The 25,802-nt window shown below is 45.7% G+C and overlaps 1 protein-coding gene across 1 annotated transcript in view; it reads right to left on the bottom strand.

Annotated features, from left to right (window-relative positions):
* The window catches only part of ITGA9 (integrin subunit alpha 9), a gene marked incomplete at its 5' end in the record, with an annotated part of 338,540 nt that overhangs the window by 69,722 nt on the left and 243,016 nt on the right, over positions 1-25,802 (bottom strand). The window contains 3 exons of the mRNA XM_024756339.1: positions 1,719-1,808; positions 8,901-8,980; positions 12,615-12,701. Coding sequence (XP_024612107.1) covers positions 1,719-1,808; positions 8,901-8,980; positions 12,615-12,701 — 257 coding nt within the window. The remainder of the gene's footprint in view (positions 1-1,718; positions 1,809-8,900; positions 8,981-12,614; positions 12,702-25,802) is intronic.

Below are 25,802 nucleotides of genomic sequence, written 5' to 3'. Positions count from 1 at the left end.
TTGTCATTTGAAAAACATTTTGTGGATTGAAAAAGAGTATGACAATTTAAATGAATTATATATTTGGCATCCTAAGCCCCACTCTGTGACAAATTCATTTAAAAAAAATAAAGATTTTCCAACTACCAAAATTACTAGGAATTAGGTATTAAAATTTGAGTCCTCTCAGTGATAGCCTTTTTTCTTCAGATTTCAAACACTGGCTACGTAAGATGTGATTAAGAATTCCGGTTCATTCTGTAGTGATGCTTTCAACGTTGCCCGCAAAAACAAACCCCAAGATTAGACAAAGCCAGACTTACTTAAATTCTCAGACAAGCAATGGATTCTAGAGGAGATTCTAGAAGCTGCTCACTTGCCTGAACACAATAACGTAAGATTTTTGGTACCAAGTCTGAATGGATAGCAATTCACCTATTTTCAACTTAACGTATATTAGAGTTTGGAACTGCAGTGAGTTCCCAGTACCACCCAATGGCAAGAGCTGGTTCATTTAAATGAGCCCCGTCTTATGTTCCTGGAAGTATCAGCGGTGGCGGGGGGAGGTGGGTGCTGTTAACACCTCACAACGAGGTCTCTGAGGGCTGGACAACGGGATCAAGTGAGCCTGTGTTTTCTCTTTCATCCCCCAAGGACGGGGCTTGGTCCTGGGGATATTCTCACTGTGCCTCTGAGGAGACAAGTAAATAAACTACAGGGTTAAAAATAGAGCCATGAACAGAGGCGAATCTGTGTTAATTTGCAAATATATTCCACCAATGCCTCATGTCTAAAGAACGTGATGAAAAACGCCAAGAGGCAGGAACGCCCACCGGAGACTCATTCCTGACACCCAGCAGAGTGGGGGAGCTTTGCAGGGATGGTTCCTTCTGCAATGCATTAACTTTTCTACTTCCAGCCAAGGCCGGGACCCAGAAGCACTTGAAAACTGAAAAATGAGAAACTTTGAACCTCCAGAAAGTTCAGCTTGCCTGTGGGGCAAGGGTTCAACAGGTCCTCATTTGATCTAAACTAATTGTGCAAATCCTTTTTCCACTATCAAAGAAGTATGTGCTCTGTTTCTGAAGCCGGAAACAGGAACTGACTTCTCATTTTTCCAGGCCTGGGTTTTGGCCGAAAACCACCCCGGGTTGTTTTGGGTGCCTGCCTGCAGCCCTGCTTTCCAACAATGCCAGCAGCATTGAGTGGCCAAGGACTTCAGCCAGGCAGATGGTGGGCCTGCTGTGATCGGCCCTGCCTGCTGGCTCTGCAGAAGGGTCAGAAACACGCAAAGTCAGCGGTGACTCGAGGCTAATCAGAAAGCAGCCCAGGCTTCCTGGGAGCCAGCCAGGGCACTGGGATGCATCTGGTCGTAACCTCTGGCCCAGGAGCCTTTGGCTAAGATTTTAATCCCAGGAATCAAGCTGCCTCCTATCCTATGACACTCTGGAGGGGTGGGCACTGGGAAGAGATGCATGGAAAGATGTACAGAATATTCAAAGAAATTATGGGGTTTATATTTGTCATCACACTTCTTGTGTTACCTACCAGGTGGGTGGGTAGCTGGGAAAGAGGAGAAAATCAGGGAGGAGGACATGAGTCACTGCAGCTAAAGCTTCATCCTGCATTTCAAAGCTGGGCAGAAGCGGAAGTGGCAGAGCTGCTGGCTCCTGGCTACACAAGCAAACATAAGAGAAGTACAGTGTTCCGCTCCAGGCAGATGTGTCCCGGCTACTCACCCAGTGATGGATGTGTCCACCTCGTGCATCAGCGGCACTGTCAGCGTGAGGGTGTTGTCATGCAGAGACTCTGAGCGCTCCATGTTGCCGCTGTGCAGGAAGAGAGGAGGGGACACTGGTCAGCACAGCCCGCCCACAGCGGGTGTCTCCCCTCCCTGCAACAGGTCTCCGTTCTGCACCTTTTTACCCTCAGCTCTGTTTTTGGTCCCTGTATGGCATCCCAGTGCCCTATGGTCTCAGTTGTATTCCCCCCACAAAGACATGAGTGGGGAGTGGAGAAGGGAGACAGGGAGGAAGGCAGGCAATCAGGGCACGTGATCCAGCAGGTCAGGGCTGTGGGCAGCTGGGCTGGGCTCGGTCTGGCCAGGGAACTCTGGGAGGCAGCGTTGAGCACCAACCCCAGTCTCCCTAACTGAGGCCATGGGAGCTGATCCACTGACTCCTGAGGCCTGCTGGGGGGCGGGGAGGGGGCATTAAATCCCTGGCACCTGCCCTATGTGCACAGGTGAGGGGGGGTGTGGCCAGAAAAAGCCTCAGGCAGAGAGGCAGGTGCTGGGAGCTGTCCAGTGCGTGTGTGGTGGAGATGAGTGCTGAGAGGTTATGGGTGGGCACCAACAGTGTGTGCTACTTCTGCAAGGCTTGCTCCATGTATAATGGACCAGCAAGGTTAGGGCACTGCAGCTGGGAAGGGGTCTGCTGGACTTTAGCAGCTATTTCCCATCTACAGGCATCACCCATCATCCACTGACAACCAAGCCCAGGAGAGAGGTCCTGGCCAACCCCGTCCTGATAAATATCATGGGAGTTCCTGTTATGGAATTCTGGCTCCAGCAGGTTCACATACAGGCCTTCCCCTTGGGGTGAGGAAGCACAGAATGGGGAGTCTTGCAGGGTCATTCTGGAAAGGTGAACACAAGAGGGCTGATGCTGTTGAGGGCTACCATGTGCCAGGCACACTCCTCAGCATGACTGAGCTGGGTCCTCAGAGTAACCCCGGAGGGAGGGGCTCACCCACCACCGACAGGTAAGAAGCAGCTCAGACAGATTAGGTAACTTGCCCCAAGCACCCACAGCAACCAGGACAGTCTCCAAAACCAGTGCTTTTCCACTGTGATGGCTTCTCCTGATACCAGATTTGGGGGAGTGAGGGAGGGGAAAAGGAAGAGGAGAGGAAGGGAGGAGGAGGAAAAGGAGGAGAAAGAAGACCTAGTTTCCCTTCACTACTTTATGAAATTTCAAACATGAATTGTGATCATTATTGTAGGGAAGCAACCACCTTGGGAAAAAGCACGGCTACTGGGTACATGATGCTGAACCCAGCACCTACACTTGGTTCTACCACACAGAGTGAACACAGGGTCCCAGTTGAAAGCTAAGTTCACCCTCCAGGGGTGGAACATAAGAGTCCCCAAGACCTGCTGAGGTTTGGACACAGCTCATCTGCACCACTCCCCACCCATCATTCCCTGAACCTGTGCAGAGTTCCTGCCGGCTCCCTGCCCTCCCTCCGCCCCCACTGCCTTCCTCTCCTCACCAGCGAGTGCTGAATGCAACCATACTTCAACAGCTCACATCCCCTCTCCTCCTCTCTCCTATTGTTCTGAAACAATGGTGCTCTGTGACTCTGACCCGACTCCTCATCTGTCTTCCGCATATGGGGTGAATCCATCACAGTTTACAGAAGCAGCAGGATCAGGTGCCCACCTGGCCTCACTTCCTTGCCCTTCCTTTCCCAGAGGGGACAATAAAAGCTGTACAATCACTGCTCAGGGCAAACCAAAGGTGACTCCTGAATGGATGGGAGGATGGAAACGCCCGGGCCTGCTCCCTCCCCTCACCCAGCATCCGGCCAGGTCTGAGCAATTGGTTCCTGATGGAAGCGCCACCCCATGCCCTGCCATTTGTCCAGCCACCTGTGGCCGCTGGCAGCTCTGGCCCAACAGTCTCATCTGTCATCGGGTGACTGCTCCAGACTGAGTGAAGTTGCAAAGTTGAGATAAAGAGGCTGAACATCAAAAGGCCCCCAATTATTCTGCAAGCTCGTGACGGGATAATTCCCATGGTCTGCAGAGCCAGGCTGCTGAGACAGGAGCTCTTGAGAAACTGTTTAGTCTCAACTTTCTGTCCTCCTAAATCCACAAGTAGGCAAGAGATCTTCAAAGGGTGGTGACGGGAAGAAAAGGACAATTGGTATTTTAACTGTGGCTTTCAAGATAAGGAGCTTTAAGGATCTTTCCGTCACAGTAGGGAATCAAGTGCTGTGGGTGCCCTCTGGGACAGTAAGACCAGATTTTCACCAAAGTCTGCAGAGAAATGGGTGCCTGAAATATTCTGCTGCAAGTTTAATAGACAACACAGCTTCCTCAACATCTGTGATTCAAGAAATTAGAAGATTCTGATATTTAATTATTTAAGCGACCAGTACTAGGTGTTCCCTAATGCTATATAGAAATATTAATGTACATAAAGGGATGTTCTTTAATTAAGTTATTAACGTTTTCTTATATGCCCAGCACTGCATCTGGCAAATAGTAGGTGCTTAACAGATGTGTGCTGAGTGAAAATGTGCCCAGTATAGAGTAAGGGACTATACAGAGTAATCATGTGATGAACCTTTAAAAAAAATCCCAATGCCCAGATCTCACCCCAGACAAATTAGATCAGGATCCCTGTAGGGTGGACCAGGCATCGGTAGTTTTTAAGGCTCCCAGGTGATTCCAACGGGCACCTAAGATCAGAACACCACTGGTCTATGGACATGAGATTCTAGTAGATAAAGTTTCTGCCATTGTGTTGTTTGCTCCCCTTCTTTGACACCTCTGATTAGCCCTAAATGGGACTGGGAAGTAGGTGGAGTTTCCTCTTTTTGACAAGGGAAAGTCTCTTCCATGTCATATTTCCTGCCCAAATGTTCCTTCCCATGAATATCAGCTGCTCCAGGTGTTGAGAGACCCAGACAGCACACTGATAGATCTGCCCAACAATGGCGAGTGTTCTGTGGTTTCGAGAAACAGCAGGAGAGTGAGAATTCTCAGGTTGGAATAAGCATCTGCCCCCTTTATTAAATCCAACAGTCTTGTGCTCTGTGGGCAAGCCATTGCATTGTATCACTCCCCTCTTCAAAACCTTTCCGTGGCTCCCCACTGCCTGGGGAATGCAGTTGAGGCTTTCAAGGCCTTCCGTGGACCAGCCCAATCTCCTCTTTCAGCCTCATCTTCCTTCTACTGCCCTTGTATGTCCCCCACCCTTCCTCTGAGATGGTCAGGAATCCCCAATGCACTTCAATGCCCACCAGTCACATGGGTGTGACAGAGTAGGCTGTGCCATGCACATCCTCACCACTGTGCCTAAGCTTCTTCAGCCCAAAACCAGACTCCTCTGTGTAAATGCCACCTCCCCAGTGAAGCCCTTCGGGATTCTGGCAGTGGGAACAAAGTCTACCTTCTCTACGCTTTGCATTTCTATTAGATCACAGCCATGCTTTATGTAAACGTGAATGATGTGATATTGAAAATAGTGTGAATAAAAAATAATTACGTCTTGCATGATTTCAAAGCTGGCAAGTTCAGACAATTGTCATCTGTGTTGAAATGCTATTATTCCTGTGGCAATGCTACCCTGACAGACAGCGGGAGCCATGCTGCACTGGAAAGTTGTGCAGGAGTTGGGGGATTGCTGGGCTGTATTTTAACATTCACTGTGGTTCTTATTTCCATCTGGTTTGCATGTCCTATTGCAATATGTAGGATATAATTAGTGCTTGTTAAGTCCCACTAGTGCTGAACTAAAGGCCAGAAAGTCTTCACCTTTGGAGTGGAGGCTGGATATGACAACACAAGGTAAAGAGGGTCAAACAACCACTGTGACGTGCTGTGCTCTCATTTTTAGGAGAAAGAACATTCTCTAAGATATTAAGAAAAATGCTAAAAAAAAAAAATAGAGAAAGCAGCACTAAATGCAAAAATATGCTACAGTGGTGGTGGATTGAAGGGCTCTGAAAATGTATACTTCCAGCTTCACAGTGGTTCCCAAAGGAAAATTAATCTTAATTCTTTGAGTTTTAAATAACATTGAGACTGAGGAAGGACTCCAGTGAAAAAATAAAACAAAGCCTCGTTGAGTGTTTGCCCCACCAGTCCTGCTGCTGTCTACTGTTGGGTTGTATTTGTTGGGGCCTGACCTGAACCTCCCAAATGCCCAGTGACTTCAGGCTTTGGGGGCAAAGCCATTAATTAGTAAGAGGCAAGAATGGACCAAGGGTGATGCTGAAAGATTCGGCACTTGGGAAGAATCTTAGTCTAACCTTTGACTAATTGGTGTTTTTGTGAAAATTCAAGAATCACTCAGGATGGGGTGAGTACGACAGGGTGTTAAAATGCAAGTTTTGGCTGAGGCATAATTGATGCCAAAATTCAGAGGAAAGCACTAAACCAGGATTTACTATGTCTGGTGGCAACAACCCAAACTATAATGTCAAGGATGTAACAGAGTCGGGAAAGGAGGATTCTTGGAGACAGATTTTGGAGAAAATGGTTTGTGGTCAGGGGAGGGTGACTGCCTTTTAAGTTAAGCTTCAGGGGACCTTGATCAGGACAGTCAGATGCAGGCCCAGGAAATGTAAGGGGAGGGGGCTGCTGGCTTTCCCCTCCTGACTCCACAAGGATCACCTGCCTTTCCAGAGACTGTCAGGGCAAAGATTCCTGAGTGGGATCTACAAGCAAGAGCCAGGGTAGGGTCACCTTTGGTCCTGTCCCGGGGCACAGTCTGGGCAGCAGGAACTGAAGGCATCTTTGGCCGCCTAGAGGCTGAGGTTGGAAGATGTGGTGAGGGAGGAAGCACAGGTGAGCCTCCCAAGTAGTGGGAGGGTAGAGGGGGTCCCCAAAGGGGAGGAGCCAGCTCTGCATACCCAGACTGAGTGAGTGCCTGCAGCAATGCCTGGTAAGAAAGACCTTTCCTGTTTGCCTTTTACCTCTCACAACCTGGGGGGGCTCTCAGGAAAAGGGGGAAAGGGCCAGTAGAAGCACCACTGCAGGACAGCTAGACTATTCCCAGAGAAAGACTATTCCCGGAGAAATGCTTCCCTCCTGCAGCCTTGCCCTGGCAGAAGGGAGGACGCCTTAACTTGAAATCAAGTTTTGATTATTTCATGGGACAGGAGACACTTTGATTATGGATTTGTGCATTTGCTTTGAGGCTTGAAGCAACTATAGGAGCCCAAGAGAAGGGCTTTTACCAACTTTGGTCCCTGCTGTATCTGCCCTTGTCTCACACAGTGGCTGGTTGTAGTAAGTGCTCAAAGGTTTGTAGAATGAGTGAGGGACAGTGCCTGCCCTGGGCTGTTCTGCCCTACTTCCTGCACTGAGCCGTGTCTGCCTCTGTCTCTAGACTGACCCTGTCTTGATGAGGTTTGAGATGGAAGACTCTCTCATTCATTCATCCCTGCTCCCTCTCAGCTTCTGCTCAGTGCTTTACACTTGATGGACATGAATGCGGTTGAGAGGAGTGATCCAGAGCCGGATGGCTGAGCCGGCACCTGTTATCTTGAACGATGGGGCGCATCTGAAAAGTCCGGGAGATGACCTCCTCTTTCAGAATGTGGGACCAGGAGCTCCTTCTCAGTGCCCGAGGGTGCAGTCCTCCTTGGAGGAAGTCTTGGGTTGAGCACCCTCATTTCAGAGGTGACCATGTGGGTGGAGGCCTTAGTTTTACAACGCTTAGCCCCTTGCCTCGCTCTGCACCCCGGATTCAGTGGGTCTCCAGTCTTGGCCGCATGCTAACCTGTGGTTGCACAATCGCCTTTCTCTGGTTGACCTGCAGCCCCTGGTTTCATGGTCTGCTCATCTAGTGTCTGGCCTTCCATTTTCCCAGCCTCCATTAGCCATGAGGTTCCTGATTTTGTTATCTCACCTTTTTTCTGTGGATCTTGCCTGACCTTGGGCTTCACAGTGTTTGGTTCAGATCTCCAGACCATCTCTGGGATAGACTCAGATCCCTTAGCATGAAAGTTTGTCTTGGAGATTAAGGCAACTAGAGATAAGACATGATAACTGAATGCCTGATCCTTTATCAGACTCTGGACCAGTAAAAAAGTGGCTACAAAGTCATTTTTGGGACAACTGGAACATGGACTAGAGATTAGATAATAGCATTGTATCAGCGTTAATTTTCCTGAATTTTATAACTATACTGGGGTTATTTTAGAGAATGGCCTCATTCTTAGGAAACACATGGAGATACTTATGGGTAAAGAGGCATGATATCTGCAACTTACTTTCAGATGGTTAAGTGGAAAAAATCATACATAGAAAGAGAATGATAAAATAAATGAGGCAGAGCGTCAAGACTGAGTGAATCTGGGTAAAGGGTATACAGGAGTTCCTTGCACTATTCTTTGCAACATTTCTGTTAAGTTTAAAATCATTTCCAAATAAAAATTCAAATAAAAAAGGTTGCCTTGGGTATCCAACCTATACAGTCAAAGCTTGTATCTCCCTATTCACCCACCTAAGTACCTCTCCTTCCAGCCCAGCTATTGGCCAAGGGCTACCCAGATGGTACTTCAATGCACCTGTGGATTCTGGCTTGTGGAGGCAGCTCATGACCCCAGAGTCTCTCTCAAGCACCCTTGGCTATACTGGAGAGAGAGAGGCAGGAGCACAGTCCTGAGGGAAGACATCACTACTGCACTGTCCCCTTCCCTACCTGTCCACTCAGTTCCTAGGACAAGCCCTTTCTTGAGGACCATCTCTTGGGGGCCTCCACCAACAGGCTTGGCCGGGCCCTCAGGCTGCAGGTGCCCTGTCCTCGCATCAAGGGATGCTGGGGTACATCCATGAGAAGCCAATGACCACAGAGGACACTTGTGAACTAACCAACCACATAAGCTTGGGCTGGAATCCTGACCTCTCCAGGCCTGTCTCTCCTCAGCTGTAAAATCATTTACCTCTGACTGGATGAACCCCTAGTCCTTCCCAGCTCTCTCTGAGCTGGTGTCTGCACAAGTGGAACTAGACAAGCACCATCCTTGAGAGACCCGATTCTATGCAGCGGTTTGGGGCTTTATCACTGAGCGGTTCCTTCCTCCTCGGCGTTTTGGGCATCATCATCAAAGCATGACCAGGGCATGACCTTTCTTGGTCCCATAAATCTTTCATCTTTGGAAAAAACTTAAATCCCCCTTACCTCTGAGCAGTAACGATGAAGCTAAGAACTTCCTCTTCCCCAGACAGGTGGCTTGTATCAAAGATCACGCTGAATTCATACTATGGGAAAAGAAAGTGACATTTGGCATCAGCCAGCATTCCAAACTTAAACACTACAATCTTCTGCAGTTTATGACCTCTGGATGCTCATCTGCACAGCAAGCTTTATTCTGTGTGCACTTCTCTCTGACGGTCAGGCCAGAGATACAACTTTAGCAATAAAACCCAGAGCCCACTCTGGCGAGAGGCACGCTGTTCTTTTCAGCAACTGAGGTTTTCGTTAGGAAGCGATACGCTTGAACTCTTAAACCAGGACTTCCTAAATTTCACTCACACCATCATCCCAGTTTTTGCCACATCTGCTTATCATATCACCTGTGACATGTACTTTGTATTTTTATTGCCTCACTCTTGCTGTTTAAAGACTATTTTAAAGAGAAGAATTTATATCACTATCACAGATGGGAATCCAGGATCACTTGCCATAAAGAGGAGGTCATCATAAAAATAAACATAATGGAAACAAAGGGATGTTGAATTCTGTTGCCTGCTGAAGGCTCTGGGCCTAAGGTCTGCTCTATTTTGATAAAAGGGAGATTAACGACTGATAGGGAGGTGTTAGAGATATTGTAGAGCTACCGGAGAACTTCTCCCACAAAAAGTTAGGATTGAAAGAGTGTTGAAAAGGTAATAAATTTCTGTTAGAGTCAACGTGGTTTAGTGCTATGTCCATGTATCACCTAAAATCATCTCATGAGCCACCCAAAATCATCTCAGGTACTCCCAGTGGTGGGCACCCTGTGATTCGGGGAACACTGCTCCAAGCAAATGGTTTTCACCATATACACACTGGGCAAGTATGGGAATCAGGAAGGACCCCTTGGGCAGGGCTTATAGAGCCAGGCCCTACCACAAACTATGTGATCTTGGCCAAGATACTCGATCTCTTTGCTTTTCAATAAAAAAGAAGAGGGTGGACAAAATGATCCTTAAATTCTATCAAGTTCTGAGAGTCTATGACTTATTTAATATCTAAATATTTGTTCCTTTATGATGTCATTTCGTTCCTTTATGAAGAATTCTAGGCAATGGTCTAACTTTGCAACACCGGATTCTACTGAACTGAATGCTACCTGAAAGTAATTAACACTGGATCATGACTTTGGACCATCAACTAGAGTGGATGCTGGACATCCCTTTCTAGACAGAAATTTCTGTTGCAGTGAGACCTGTCAGCTTACAGTGAGGGTGGGGCATGGAGACAGGATAGGAAACAGAGCTGGAGGAACCAAAGGAAGGGAAAGTCAAGAGTCTCATTGCAGCAGAGAGTCTGAACTGGCAGGAGATCTGAATTAAACCCTCTAAAGATCAAAGTGAGGTAAGAAGCAGAAGATTTGGGCACAAAGCCAAAATGAGAGCCAGAGGCCTGGGAGAACAGAAGGTCAGGGACCGGGGCAGGCTGGTCATGAAAGACAGAAACATACGGCCAGTGAACTAAGCAGAGAGTGTGGTCATGAGGCTTAGCAGGTGGTCTGGAGCCTGACGACCCACAGGGTCTGAGGGCAGGGGAGGACAAGCCGGGCTGTGGATAGAGGGAGCCCCATCCCTGCTGGGTCGCTTCTGGGGCTTTCTCCAGGGACTCACCCCCAGAGCCCTGCCTCCAGGACCAGCCTTGCTACAGGCCTTCACTTCTGCATGTGGAGGAAGGCAGTGACATTACCAAGCTGGAAAAAAAATCCAACATCCAACATCCATACTTCTGTTGGCTCTGTGACTATTTTGAGAGAGAATGAATTTTAACAAAATTTAAGGCCCCAGAAGTCAAGATTACTTTATTTTCATTGTATTCATTTATTCACTTTCTCTTTATGGGAAGTGATCCTGGATCCATCTGTAATAAGTTTTCCTTTTAAAATATCTTTAAAACTAGCAAGACGCACCTTAGGTTTGAGGGAAGGAGGCTGGATTTTACAACAAAATGTCTACTTTTTTTTTTTTTCGGTACGTGGGCCTCTCACTGCTGTGGCCTCTCCCGTTGCGGAGCACAGGCTCCGGACATGCAGGCTCAGCGGCCATGGCTCACAGGCCCAGCCGCTCCGCGGCATGTGGGATCTTCCCGGATGGGGGCACGAACCCGTGTCCTCTGCATCGGCAGGCAGACTCTCAACCACTGCGCCACCAGGGAAGCCCCAAATGGCTTCTTTTTTTTTTTTTTTTTTTTTTGGCAGTACGCAGGCCTCCCACTGTTGTGGCCTCTCCCGCTGCGGAGCACAGGCTCCGGACACGCAGGCCCAGCGGCCATGGCTCACAGGCCCAGCCGCTCCACGGCATGTGGGATCTTCCCGGGCCGGGGCACGAACCCGCGTCCCCCGCATCGGCAGGCGGACTCCCAACCACTGCGCCACCAGGGAAGCCCCAAAATGGCTACTTTTAAAGTGTTTCAATTAAGTCTATTTCCTGTTGCTCAAAAGATTTCAATAAAATGTGTGTGTGTGTGTGTGTACGTGTGTGTGTGTGTGTGTGTGTGTGTGTGTGTGTGCATGTGAGTGCCATATTTTACTGCAGGCAATGATGCCCAGCATTCATGTCCTCCTCCTGCATCCTCACCCTACCTGGAATCTCACAGGACTTGGCCCATATTCTGCCAGCTTTTCTGAGGGCAGCCACCACTTGGGGCTTCCCTTCTCCTGGGATGAATGTGGACAGAATGAGGATCAGAGCCAGAAAAAGGGCTGAGGAATCACAGATATAAGAGCCACCACAGTTTGAAGCAGGTACATTCAATGAGGCGGAGGGATTCAAGTGATTTGCTAAGAAATGAGCAAATCTTCCTTACTAGAATATTCTCACAATTGCTTTGCAAAACAGCTCCTATGTACTGAGACCAAAAAGCCTTAGAGATTAAAATGATCCAATTCTATGACATAGGCAGGATAAAAGGATTAAACTTTCTTTTTTTTTTTTTTAGGAAGGGAAAAAAGGTAGACAAAAGGAATATAAAATTTCCTTCAAATCATAGCAGGGAAAACAGCTTCCATTTAAAAAGGCAGAACTGGTCTTTTAGAGTCTAGTTTTACCTCCAAAAATCATATCTTCTACATCTTTGCATCTCTTTATAATGATGGCACATACTAGAATGTTCCATGAATCTCTGAATATGCTAAACCATATTATTGTTTGAGCTTAGAAAATTTGGCTCCTTATAAATACCAAAGTGACTGTACTTTCTTGTACTTTTCTGAAAAAATGAAATGCAATACAATTATTTATATTTTAAGAGGTCTCTTCAAAAATTGTGAGTTCCCGGGGGGAGACAGCCAGGACTGTAGATCACTAGCCCAGACCACATCTTCTCCTATGTTGTCCCAGGGACTCAAAGTGGCATGGGATGTCCCAGAAAATAAAATGTTAAGAGGCCAACCAGATGGTGCTTGACAAAGTACAAAGGCCGTGGCATGTGTCTCACATCTGTGGTATGTCACATGGATCAAGGGGAAGGACCACATGTCCACGGCGCCCCGGAACAGACTTGGAGATGGCTATGGACAGGGCTGGCTGTGCCCAGGCAGGGCTTTGCAGGCCACCCTGCTGCAGTGGGGTGTGGACGAAACCTCGGGGAGGCAGTTGCAGAATGAGTGGCTGGTGGGAAGGGCCGGGGGTGCTGCCAAGGAAGTGCCCCGTCCCTGCCCCTTACCTTCGACTTCGACCTCATGAAAGGGAATCCCACACTGCATTTGAGGAAGTCCGATTCCAGCAGTTCACAGGAAATGCCCATTTCCTCCTGAAAGACAAAAAGTACCAACAGATGGGCTGGCTACACCAGGACAAGTGTGTAGAGGAGCCCCAGGGAGGCAAATCCAGGCTTCAGCAGACATGGTCCTGCTATAGGGAAGTTCTCAGACAACAGCCACTGTTGGCTGTGCTGGAATGAGGAGCCTCTGACAGGCCAAGTCCCCATCCTCCTCTGACTGCCCGCTCACCCCGCCGCCACACTTGCCAGAGGTTCTCTGGGAAGACAGTGCAGAGGACAAAACCACTCTTCATTCTTTCTTTTCTTTATCATGTTTGTTATTGTATATCAGAGTTTCCCTAACTGTGTTCTGTAAAACATTAGTTCTGTGGGTATTACATTTTAAAAAAGGGTTTTGGGGTCAAAAAGTTTGGAAGATGTAGGGATAAAAACAGTTAAAAATGTGATTTTTTTTAAAGCAATTATTTTTTTTTGTATTTAATTTTTTTTTTTATACAGCAGGTTCTTATTAGTAAGAACACTCTTCATTCTTAATCAACCCTTTGGCTCTGATCCCTAGTGCTCTCCTGGAGAAACGGGACAGCCCACACGTGAGCTGGATGCCTCCTTAGGTTTGCATTAAAAGGCATCCAAGTCGTCTTTCTGGCTCACACCCTAATCTTGCCTTTCAAAACCTTACTAGTTGAGGAAAAATAAACGCTAAGAAAATCGCACCAAGGAAAACACAGCGATTCTTTCTACAGCATGAAGCAATGAGGGCTGAGCTGCACCCTCAGCAAGCCTTCCCAGGGTGGGGGTGGGTGCAAGGGCAAGGAGAGGGTTCCCAGCATAGCTGGCCTGGGCTGGACTCTACAGACAGGCACGAGAAAACCAGGAAAGGGGCCGTGGGGAGCTGCCATCTTACCACCTGCACACATAGTTTACAACCAAAGTCAAAGAAAAGCAGGAGGCTCTTCATAACCCACAGGGCCTCTCCGAGTCACTGAGACCAAATCAAGACTTCTGAGGGGAGAGAGAATGTTTGCAGATATGGGAAAAGGAGAAGGCACAGAACAGAACTAGCACTGGTTGAATGTCTAGAAGCTGGGGTGCTGGAGTTCAATGAGGTCATGTGACTTCCTCAAGGTCATTCTTTTTTTTTTTTTTTTTTTTGCGGTACGCTGGCCTCTCACTGTTGTGACCTCTCCCGTTGCGGAGCACAGGCTCCGGACGCGCAGGCTCAGCGGCCATGGCTCACAGGCCTAGCCGCTCCACGGCATGTGGGATCTTCCCGGACCGGGGCACGAACCCATGTCCCCTGCATCAGCAGGCGGACTCTCAACCACTGCGCCACCAGGGAAGCCCCCAAGGTCATTCTTGACTGACTCTAAAGCCTACCTCCTTCTCCTACCAAGGCCCTGATCTTCTCAAGGGCCTTGGCAACTCTGCAACACACAACGGCAGCCAAAAGGATTCTGGCTCTGAAATGTCACCCATGCTCCCTCCTCCAATTTCCAAGACCCGCACCTCAGCCCAGACCCACACTTCCAGGTAGATGCGTGAAATAAAAAAAGTTTAAGTTGTGTGTCTAATCAGAAAAAAAAAAAAAAAGTGAGCACTTACCACAACATACCTACTTAGTTACATGTTATACACATATACTATTACACTATTATGAACATTATCAAACACAAAAAGTAGAAATGACAAAAAACAAGTAACTCATCTGTGGGATTAGAAGTCAAGATAATAACTGGCGGGTGGCAAGTAGAAGGGAGTTCTCGGGGTGCTGGGGATGTTCTCAGGTGTGATCATTGTGAAAATTCACTGAGCTGGGCACCTAATGATTTGTGTACTTTTGTCTGTTTTCTAAACATCAATAAAACTTTATTTAGAAAATAGCAACAAAGCAACAGCAACACAAACAACCCGAAATACAAGGAAATAAAACATAGGAGATATATAAATATAAAAGGGAACTGTAGCTTATCTTTCAGCATCCAATCTAGATATCTAATGGGGATAATTGATTTCAGTAACTGTTAAGTTTTCTAACTGTTCTCCGTGACCTTAGTCAGCATCCCTCACGTGGGCTTGGGACCTCCTGCATTAAAATTGGTTTGGGATCGCCTTAAAAAAAATACAGATTCCCAGGCCACGCCCCAGTGGTCTGAGTATACTCTGAGATTGTGGGGCCTGAGATAAGCATTTTCAATTCATGGTAGGTGACACAGTAAGTGTTCCACTGTGCAATGCTTTGGGAGCCAATGCTATGAGTTTGCCTTTTTTTTCGTCCATTCTACAGGCTGCTTGAGGAATCTTCTTAAAATGCCTCTCTCCATTATGAACATAATAAATCTCAAAATGTTAACACTGGCATCCATTTGGCCCCTACCTCTTTGAGCACATATGTCACTATTCTTCAAATATCCTTTACTTGGTCTCATTTCCACACTTTCCACACTTTTGCCTAGTTGTTCCCACTGTCAGGAACACCTTTCCTCAGCCCTTCTTCCAAGGTTTCCTTCACCCATCTTGCCCCAAACACTCGTGGGTGGTAGGTAAGTTTGCATATCTAATATAGGCATGGCACAGGACTTGGAACGGACCCTGAGCATCCATTGAGTGGCTGAGTCATCACATCACCTCCCACGATCAGCACTGAGGACCCAGATCTGAATGACATTAGTCCCTGTCCTTGAAGAGCTCACAGCTTAGAAGGGGGACATCTTCCAGCAGAGAAACAGACATTTACAGGGCAGTGTGAGGGGCTGCTCTTGGAATCTCGAGAACATGCAGCGGCAATCTCAATAAGGAAAACCAGTGAATGATTTCTCAAATGCTGTCTCACGAACTGCATGGCCCAAAGATTGGTCCTAATGATTCACTGTTGGTGGCCTCTTGTCACCATCCTCTTCCTTATAATTCCTCACCCAAGAAGCAATATCCACAATTGGCCCAAGTACAAGGTACTCTAAATCCTAGCTAACTGGCCTGTGGGCATTAGAGGCAGCGAGCTCAAGCCTAGGTGACCTTAACTCCCTGGGGCAGTCTTGGTTTATGTCTGTTGTCCTGGTGTAATTACTCTCAAGAGCATCCCAGGATATACATAAATTATATTTCTCAACCCAGTTCCAAAGCTCAGTATCTCACTGGAAATCCCTTTCAAACCAGGACAGAGGTTTTCAATTTAAGTCAAAGGTCTATCCGTTCTCAAAGATTTATCACCCCAAAGACTTCAGGTTTTACATGGATGTGAAGGACTCACTAGGCTTTAAAAATTTACTCTGGAAATTGAGGGGACCTCCGTTTACTCAGCTTTGATCTAAGACTGCTTTTGATTGTCTGAGAACTGCTGAACTACCTTATTTTTGTTAATTCCAAAGTGCGAGGAAATAACATTTAAACCAGCATTTATTGCATTATTCCACATCTCTCTTCCACCCTACTCAGTCTAATAGAAATGACAGAATTCCGGTTGGATCTTGGGGTGGGGGACAAGCAAAAAGAGTGAAAACCAAAGACATCTGTAGGAATGAAAGCGCTCAGTGTATGGTCATGACTCACGCGCTCCCGGACGCTGCAACAGGGAAGAATGTCATGGATCACCCTTCTGCGCCTGTCAGCACCAGAACAGCCCTCCCATGGCTATGTAAGTCCCCTTGACTGAAAGGCTTTAATTCCGTTTTCCACCCTTCACTGCAGCTATGAGGCAAGGAGGCCCCCAGAGCATGGGCCTCAGCAAACACTGTGACTGCTGGTGTGGACGGCACAAGATCTGCACCCAGAACCCCTTTACTAGATGACTTCCAGTCCCTGGCTGAATGGGAGCTGCTTTGCCTGGGAGGTTATAACACCCTTCCTCTGCAGCCTATGATTGACATGGGTGCAAAAGGCTGCCCCTTTGCCTCAAGATGAGACCAGCTGTGCTGGGCAACTCATGTTCCAGAGCCCCCGTGGGATTAGGCTGAGAGCACATCCCTGTTTGCCTCTGTCTTCTGCCCCATTCTGTTCCCTTCACTCCTTTTCTTCCAAGAGCATTTCTGCAGTAAACCATTTGCCCAGGAATCCCCATCTCAGGTTCTTCTCCGGTGAACCTGACTTCAGACAATACTCTTTATAGATGAGTCTGCTGGCACTGAGAGCTTCTGGAAAGTACTGGGCACTTGTTCCCAGGTGGGGAGAGGCAATGGGAGGGGAACCCTCACATGCTAACGAATGTTGTTCAAATCCATACTAACCCAAGGAAAAACTTTCTAACTACTGGTTATAAAGTCAGCATAGCTGCCCCCATCAGGGAGCACTTAATCTCAAAGCAGTATCAGCACCCCTTTTGCTCTGGTTTTAGATCCTGCCTGGGGCATAACCTTAAAAAACAGGGTCACTATGGAGCTAGGTACCACCCCCGCCCACCTCCACCCCCACTCCATAGTCAGGCAGGCATCCCGTAGTCAAAGAAGTCTCAGGGAACCTTTAAAAGATGAATGTTGGGGTGATGTAGCTAAACTAGCTGTGCCCTGGCTTTAGACAGCATCAGAAATAGTGATCTAGTGGGGGAAGGGTGCTTTTTACCTCCGCCAGGCACGTGGTACCCCACCAGGAGGTACATGGGAGAGATTCTAGGGACAAGGCTTCTCCGTGGCTCTGATTCCTTCTGTGCCTCAATCATTGCTTACATTGACTTTAGCTTGGAGAACTTACCTTCAGCACTGTTGCAAGACTTATGATTTTACCAGCTCTCAGCTGATGGGGAATGTGGACCAGTGAATAGACTGTCTACCCTTTGGCCCTGATTGCCAGACAGTGTAGAATCTGATTATCCAACTCATATGCAGTGCAAATCTACTAAAACCTGTTGCAAAGGTGCAGGCTTTCATGAAATCAATGAAAGTGATGCTCAGAAACTGCTCAAACCACTCAAAGCCTCTGATTAAGTATGGATCTGGCAGAGTTAGATGAGTTAACAACTGTTGAAGAAGTCAAAATTATCCTTGGATGATAACACTTTAAGATGCTTGAGAAGATAAGGCTTCTCAAGCCTTATCTTCTCTTGAGAAGTGTTTGGGAAAAATGTACCATCATAAAAACGACCTTTCTGTGATTGCCCTAAAAAAAAAAAAGGCAAACTATGAAGCAAAGAATGTTACCTTATAATAGGAATATTCATATCCAAAAGCTGCCTACCCAGGACCCAGTTACTTCTTTCATTTCAGAAATTAATGCACTGCTATTTTAAAGATGCTAATAAAGCAAATAAACTTTTGCCTTGGGTCTAAGTATCCTTGACCATTATTATTACAAGAGCTGTTACGTGTAGAATAACATAAACTTATTTTCATAATCTTTAGTTTCATTTTTCAAGTAAAGTCCCAAACAAAACTTAAAGAAAAACTTTTAATATGAAATTCTGGACCCTATTTTAAGAAGATTCACAAAACTGGCCATTTTCCCAGTCCCACTTTTCCTTGGCTAGCAGACACATCCAATTCCATAAAATGCTATCAAGGTTTCTCCCCAGAGATTGAGTAATTCAGTTTAAATTTTCTAAATTTTTTGTTTTACTAAGACACATTACACTCAGGATCAGAAAAACATCAATTAACATTTTTTTTTAGAACACAAGATGAAAGCCTACTTGGTTTCTGCATGTTCGTCTCTATATTCTCAGTACCGGGCACTCAGTAGCTCCCTAGTTTGCACTTAGAACTTCAACAAGCCTTGGCTGTTCGGGGATTCAGATGAAGGGACTTCAAGAGGCAGCTTATTTGCTGGTCTGCCTGGCACGGGAGATGCTTGCCTTGGCAAAGGTCCTCTCTTTTCCAGACATACCTCGGCTGTCCTGGCCCTGGGAGTTTGGCCAGCGGAGCCAAGCTCCAGCCCTGCTTGTAATATGCAGTGTGGCTGGCAGGAAGAAATCAGATCATGAAGTTAGTGAGCCTCCTTGGCCTTCAGGCTCCTTCTTCCCATTCACACAGCATTCGACTTTATTCTGGAGCCACACTTGCTCTGACCACCAACGCAGTGTCCTGTGGGAGCAGCAAATCCGCAAATCTGGTCAGGGCTTAATGCTGGGCTCCAGGGAGAGTGTGAAATTTATCTTCCCGTTTGCTACTTCCTCCTGTGTTTGTCAAACTGAGATGACCCTTCACGTTCTATGTCTGACTGAAGTTTGGTATTCATCTAAGACCCCCTTCCTTTCTTCCAGCCACGTGAGGTGTGACCCGTGAGCTGATAAGCTCTGTGTTAACTCAGTTAATAGAGAATTCAGGGAAATTTTGGAAGCACTTGATCCCAATTCTCTAATTAACTGAGGAGTCAAAGGTGAGCAGGGGTTCTCAATAACCTGGCCCAGTGAGCTAATAGAAAGAGTTTATTCTCCGGAAATACTTTATTGGCCCCACTCAAGGATGAGTCAGCCTGAGCCTCACCAGAAAAAACAGTGCTATTCCTAGACGGGAATCCTTTGGGACAGGGCCCATGGAATTCCTCAGCATGCAGAAAAGCACACGGTTTGCAGCATAGAAAGTGCACAAGCTTTGGCATCGGTGTCCCAGTTGATTTGCTCGGATATGTGACAGCTATGGGTCATCAGACAAACAGGCTGGCCTTTCTACAAGCCTCCATTTTCTCACCTGAAAAATGAAGCCATAACACCTGCCTTATAGGACTGGGGCTGGCCTGCCAGGGTGGATGGTTGTAAAGACTGGGTCCACAGATGGCCCCTACTCAGTAATAGCTTGTTACATGCCAGGTAGCTCCTCTTTTTATGCCCATTTTACAAGGAGGAAACTGGAACACAGAGAAGTTATAGCACTTGCCCAGGATTTCCCAGCTGCCAATGTAAGAATGGACCAGAGGGGGCCTGAGGCGGGGAACCCCAAACAAGGCACAGACAAGGTCCCCTCTTCTTCACCCCCCGAAGAACCCACAGAAACTGAGCCTGAGCAGGTGGGCAGCATAAACCCAATGAATGGAGCGTGTGGCCTTTAAGGAACCTGGAGCACATGGGATGCCAGGACAGATGCCAATCGTGGCTGATAGCCTGGCAAGGCTGGGGCACTGGTTTACAGGCCCTGCCGGATAGGGGCTGGCAACCAGCAGTCTGAGGGAACAGAGGTGATTACCAGCACACGTGGGGGTTCCAAGGCAAGTGCTACAAAGCAAGTGCCTTTTTAAACTTTTGTCTAAACCCCCATTTGGAAGTAAAGGCCCAGACTATTCTGGGTTTCTTCTTTCCAAGCTTAAAAAAGTAAAGCAAGCAAGAGCTAGAGTCAAAACAAATGCTTGAGACAGATGAACCACCTAACTGTTAAAGCCAAAATCCCCTCCGAAGCTAAGGAGTGCTGAATTTGGAGCGTGCACTTTGAACAACCCTGTACCCATCACAGGCAGTGGGAAGTCAGCTGTCCCAGGAGGAGCAATTTTCTTACCAAAGTGGAGACAAGGGAGGCTCCTCCCAAACAGTCCTCTTGGCGCTACGGATGCTTTAAAATGAGTAAAAATCATACTGTATTTAAAAAAACCAACACAAACCAGAAATGACTTGAATAAGCTTATTCCTGTAACATGCTCCTCCTGTGCATTACGTCAACCCCTAATCATGTATTGTCCCAACGTGAAGACAGATCAAAACACTTCCATAAATGCTGATGACTGCCCCCTTTGGGACGGCAGGGAAACTAAAGAATCTAAACAAACAAACAAATAAAAATAAACCCACCATCCCAGCCCCCATTCACCCCAGCGGGTGAGCACACAAGCCTCTCAGGCTGGAGCTGTCCATCCTTTTTTACTTCTGGTAAGGAGCGATGGAGATCTCCTCCAACATCCAGTGCTAAGGCAACATTTCCAATTTGAATATTCCATTGGTCAGGCTGCTGCAGGAGGCCAGGCTTTAGCAAGACCAGCTGGGTGGCTTACAGAGCCTTGGTGCTCCAGCCGGGTGTCAGGCCCATGCCTCTGAGGTGGGAGAGCCGAGCTCAGGACATAGGTCCACCAGAGACCACCTGACCCCATATAATATCAAACAGTGAAAGCTCCCTCAGAGATCTCCATCTCAACGCTAAGACCCAGCTCCATTCAACAACCAGCAAGCTACAGTGCTGGACACCCTATGCCAAACAACTAGCAAGACAGGAACACAACCCCACCCATTAGCAGAGAGGCGGCCTAAAATTATAATAAGTTCACAGACACCCCAAAACACACCACTGGGCGTGATCCTGCCCACCAGAAAGACAAGATCCAGCCTCATCCATCAGAACACAGGCACCAGTCCCCTCCATCAGGAAGCCTACACAACCCACTGAACCAACCTTACCTACTGGGGGCAGACACCAAAAACAGTGGGAATTACGAACCTGCAGCCTGCAGAAAGGAGACCCCAAACACAGTAAGTTAAGCAAAATGAGAAGACAGAGAAATACACAGTAGATGAAGGAGCAAGGGAAAAACCCACCAGACCACACAAATGAAGGGGAAATAGGCAGTCTACCTGAAAAAGAATTCAGAATAACGATAGTAAAGATGACCCAAAATCTTGGAAAGAGAATGGAGAAAAGACAAGAAACGTTTAACAAGAACCCAGAAGAACTAAAGAGCAAACAAACAATGATGAAAAACACAATAAATGAAATTACAAATTCTCCAGAAGGAATCAGTAGCAGAATAACTGAGGCAGAAGAACGCATAAGTGACCTGGAAGATAAAATAGTGGAAATAACTACTGCAGAGCAGAATAAAGAAAAAAGAATGAAAAGAACTGAGGACAGTCTCAGAGACCTCTGGGACAACATTAAACGCACCAACATTCAAATTATAGGGATACCAGAAGAAGAAGAGAAAAAGAAAGGGACTGAGAAAATATTTGAAGAAATTATAGTTGAAAATTTCCTAATATGGGAAAGGAAATAGTTAATCAAGACCAGGAAGGACAGAGCGTCCCATACAGGATAAATTCAAGGAGAAACACGCCAAGACACATATTAATCAAACTATCAAAAATTAAATACAAAGAAAAAATATTAAAAGCAGCAACGGAAAAGCAAAAAACAACACACAAGGGAATCCCCATAAGTTTAACAGCTGATCCTTCAGCAGAAATTCTGCAAGCCAGAAGGGAGTGGCAGGACATATTTAAAGTGATGAAAGAGAAAAACCTACAACCAAGATTACTCTACCCATCAAGGATCTCATTCAGATTTGATGGAGAAATTAAAACCTTTACAGACAAGCAGAAGTTAAGAGAATTCAGCACCAACAAACCAGCTTTACAACAATTCCTAAAGGAACTTCTCTAGGCAGGAAACACAAGAGAAGGAAAAGACCTACAATAACAAACCCAAAACAATTAAGAAAATGGTAACAGGAACATACATATCGATAACTACCTCAAATTTAAATGGATTAAATGCTCCAACCAAAAGACACAGACTGGCTGAATGGATACAAAAACAAGACCTGTATATATGCTGTCTACAGGAGACCCAGTTCAGACCTAGGGACACATACAGAATGAAAGTGAGGCGATGGAAAAAGTTGTTCCATGCAAATGGAAATCAAAAGAAAGCTGGAGTAGCAATTCTCATATCAGACAAAATGGACTTTAAAATAAAGACTATTACAAGAGACAAAGAAGGACACTACACAATGATCAAGGGACCAATCCAAGAAGAAGATATAATAATTATAAATATATATGCACCCAACATAGGAGCACCTCAATACTTAAGGCAAATGCTAACAGCCATACAAGGGGAAATCAACAGTAACACAATAAAAGTAGGGACTTTTAACACCCCACTTTCACAAATGGGCAGGTAATCCAAAATGAAAATAAATAAGGAAACAAAAGCTTTAAGTGATACATTAAACAAGATGAATTTAATTGATATTTATAGGACATTCCATCCAAAAACAACAGAATACACTTTCTTCTCAAGTGCTCATGGAACATTCTCTGGATAGATCATATCTTGGGTCACAAATCAAGCCTTGGTAAATTTAAGAAAATGGAAATCGTATCAAGTGTCTTTTCTGACTACAACGCTATGAGACTAGATATAAACACAGGAAAAACTCTGTAAAAAATACAAACACATGGAGGTTAAACAATACACTACTAAACAACCAAGAGGTTACTGAGAAAATCAAAAACTACCTAGAAAGAAATGACAAGGAAAACATGACGAATGACACAAACAAATGGATAAATATACCATGTTCTTGGATTGGAAGAATCAACATTGTGAAAATGACTATACTACCCAAAGCAATCTACAGATTCAGTACAATCGCTATCAAACTAACAATGGCATTTTTCTCAAAACTAGAAAAAAAATTTTCACAATTTGTATGGAAACACAAAAGACCCCGAATAGCCAAAGCAATCTTGAGAAAGAAAAATGGAGCCGGAGGAATCAGGCTTCCTGACTTCAGACTATATTACAAAGTTACAGTAATCAAGACAGTATGGTACTGGCACAAAAACAGAAATATAGATCAATGGAACAGGATAGAAAGCCCAGAGATAAACCCACACACATATGGTCACCTTATCTTTGATAAAGGAGGCAAGAATATACAATGGAGAAAAGACAGCCTCTTCAATAAGTGGTGCTGGGAAAACTGGACAGCTACATGTAAAAGAATGAAATTAGAACACTCCCTAACACCATACACAAAAGTAAACTCAAAATGGATTAGAGACCTAAATGTAAGGCCAGACACTATAAAACTCTCAGAGGAACAGAGTTCATAGGCAGAACACCCTATGACATACAACACAGCAAGAACCTTTTTGACCAACCTCCTAGAGAAATGGAAATAAAAACAAAAATAAACAAATGGGACCTAATGAAACTTAAAACGTTTTTCACAGCAAAGGAAACCATAAACAAGATGAAAAGACAACCCTCAGATTGGGGGGAAATATTTGCAAATGAAGCAACTGACAAAGGATTACTTTCCAAAATATGCAGGCAGCTCATGCAGCTCAATATCAAAAAAAAAAAACCCAATCCAAAAATGGGCAGACATCTAAATAGAGATTTCTCCAGAGAAGATATACAGATTGCCAAAAAACACATGAAAGGATGCTCAACATCACTAATCATTAGAGAAATGCAAATCAAAACCACAATGAACTATCACCTCATACCAGTCAGAATGGCCATCATCAAAAAATCTACAAACAATAAATGCTGGAGAGGGTGTGGAGAAAACGGAACCCTCTTGCACTGTTGGTGGGAATGTAAACTGATACAGCCACTATGGAGAACAGTATGGAGGTTCCTTAAAAAACTAAAAATAGAACTACCATATGACCCGGCAATCCCACTCCTGGGCATATACCCTGGGAAAAACATAATTCAAGAAGAGTCATGTACCACAATGTTCATTGCAGCTCTATTTACAGTAGCCAGGACATGGAAGCAACCTAAGTGTCCATCAACAGATGAATGGATAAAGAAGATGTGGAACATATATATATAATGGAATATTACTCAGTCAAAAAAAGGAACGAAACTAAGTTATCTGTAGTGAGGTGGATGGACCTAGAAACTGTCATACAGAGTGAAGTAAGTCAGAAAGAGAAAAACAAATACCGTATGCTAACACATATATATGGAATCTAAAAAAAAAAAGGGGTTCTTAATAAAAAAAAAAGGTTCTGAAGAACCTAGGGGCAGGACAGGAATAACGAAGTCGATGTAGAGAATGGACTTGAGGACACGGGGAGGGGGAAGGGTAAGCTGGGGCAAAGTAGGAGAGTGGCATGGACTTATATACACTACCAAATGTAAAACAGATAGCTAGTGGGAAGCAGCCGGATAGCACAGGGAGATCAGCTCAGTGCTTTGTGACCACCTAGAGGGGTGGGATAGGGAGGGTGGGAGGGAGACGCAAGAGGGAGGAGATATGGGGATGTATGTTTATGTATAACTGATTCACTTTGTTATACAGCAGAAACTAACACACCATTGTAAAGCAATTATACTCCAATAAAGATCTTAAAATCAGTCAATCAATCAATCCACCAGCTCTAACTGAAAAGCCCAAAGTGAAAAGACCAGTAAGTTGTGTCTTCTAAGGTTTAAGAAGTAATCAAAGTATTTGATTTTCATCCAGGTAGTTTTTCCTACTGTTACACAGAGGCAAATGACTTATTCTTAGGGTTTTTTTTTTTTTTTACTATTAATTAATTAATTAATTTTTGGCTGCACTGGGTCTTCATTGCAGCGCACAGGCTTTCTCTAGTTGCGGCCAGTGGAGGGCCACTCCTCGTTGTGGTGCATGGGCTTCTCACTGAGGTGGCTTCTCTTGTTGCAGAGCATGGGCTCTAGGCGCGCGGGCTTCAGTAGTTGTGGCACGTGGGCTTAGTTGCGCCGCAGCTTGTGGGATCTTCCCAGACCAGGGATTGAACCCATGTACCCTGCATTGGCAGGTGGATTCTTAACCACTGCACCACCAGGGATATCCCTATTCTTAGATTTTTAAACAGTGGTTTCTATTCTTAGATTTAAAACAAAAGTATTTCCCAGAGCCTGCAAATTCTTGATCAACATACTAGAATTCAAAGTTGAATTCCATCTCATGAATCAAATTATTTTGATTTTCTATCATTTTTTCCTTTGCCCTACAGGCTGGATGAAAACTCTACAAGGTGGCAACCTCTCCTGAAATGATCAGAAAGAGTTTAACATCATGGCATAAAAACAATTTATGAGTGGTGTTTGGATGAAAAGGTTTTGTAGGAGTCAAGTGTATGAGGAGTACTTATTAAAAGCCTGGCCAGGAATCTTGATATTAGAAACGTACTTAGAGTGAAGAGTTCCACCCCACCTACCAGCCCACTTATACCTCCGCAGCCTTAGAACTCATTTGTGAAGGACCTTGCTGCTAAGGGCCTTGCTACTCAGTGTGGCCCTTGGACCAGCAGCATCAGCATCACGTGGGAGCTTGTTAGAAAGGCAGATTCTCAGGTCCCACACAGACCTGCTGAGTTAGAATCTGTATTTTAAGCAGATCTCCAGGTAACCTCTGTGCACATGACCATTTGAGAAGCCCTGCTCCACATCACTGACCCACCCACTCAGGAAACATATGATGTTGACCCATGGAGACCAACTTCCTGTACTCTCTGCCCTCCAG

This window comes from Neophocaena asiaeorientalis, unplaced genomic scaffold (genome assembly GCF_003031525.2).
Source record: "Neophocaena asiaeorientalis asiaeorientalis breed wild unplaced genomic scaffold, Neophocaena_asiaeorientalis_V1.1 scaffold265, whole genome shotgun sequence".
NCBI lineage: Eukaryota > Metazoa > Chordata > Mammalia > Artiodactyla > Phocoenidae > Neophocaena > Neophocaena asiaeorientalis.
Note: the sequence above shows the minus strand (reverse complement) of the source record. Positions and strands in the feature narration are given on the sequence as shown.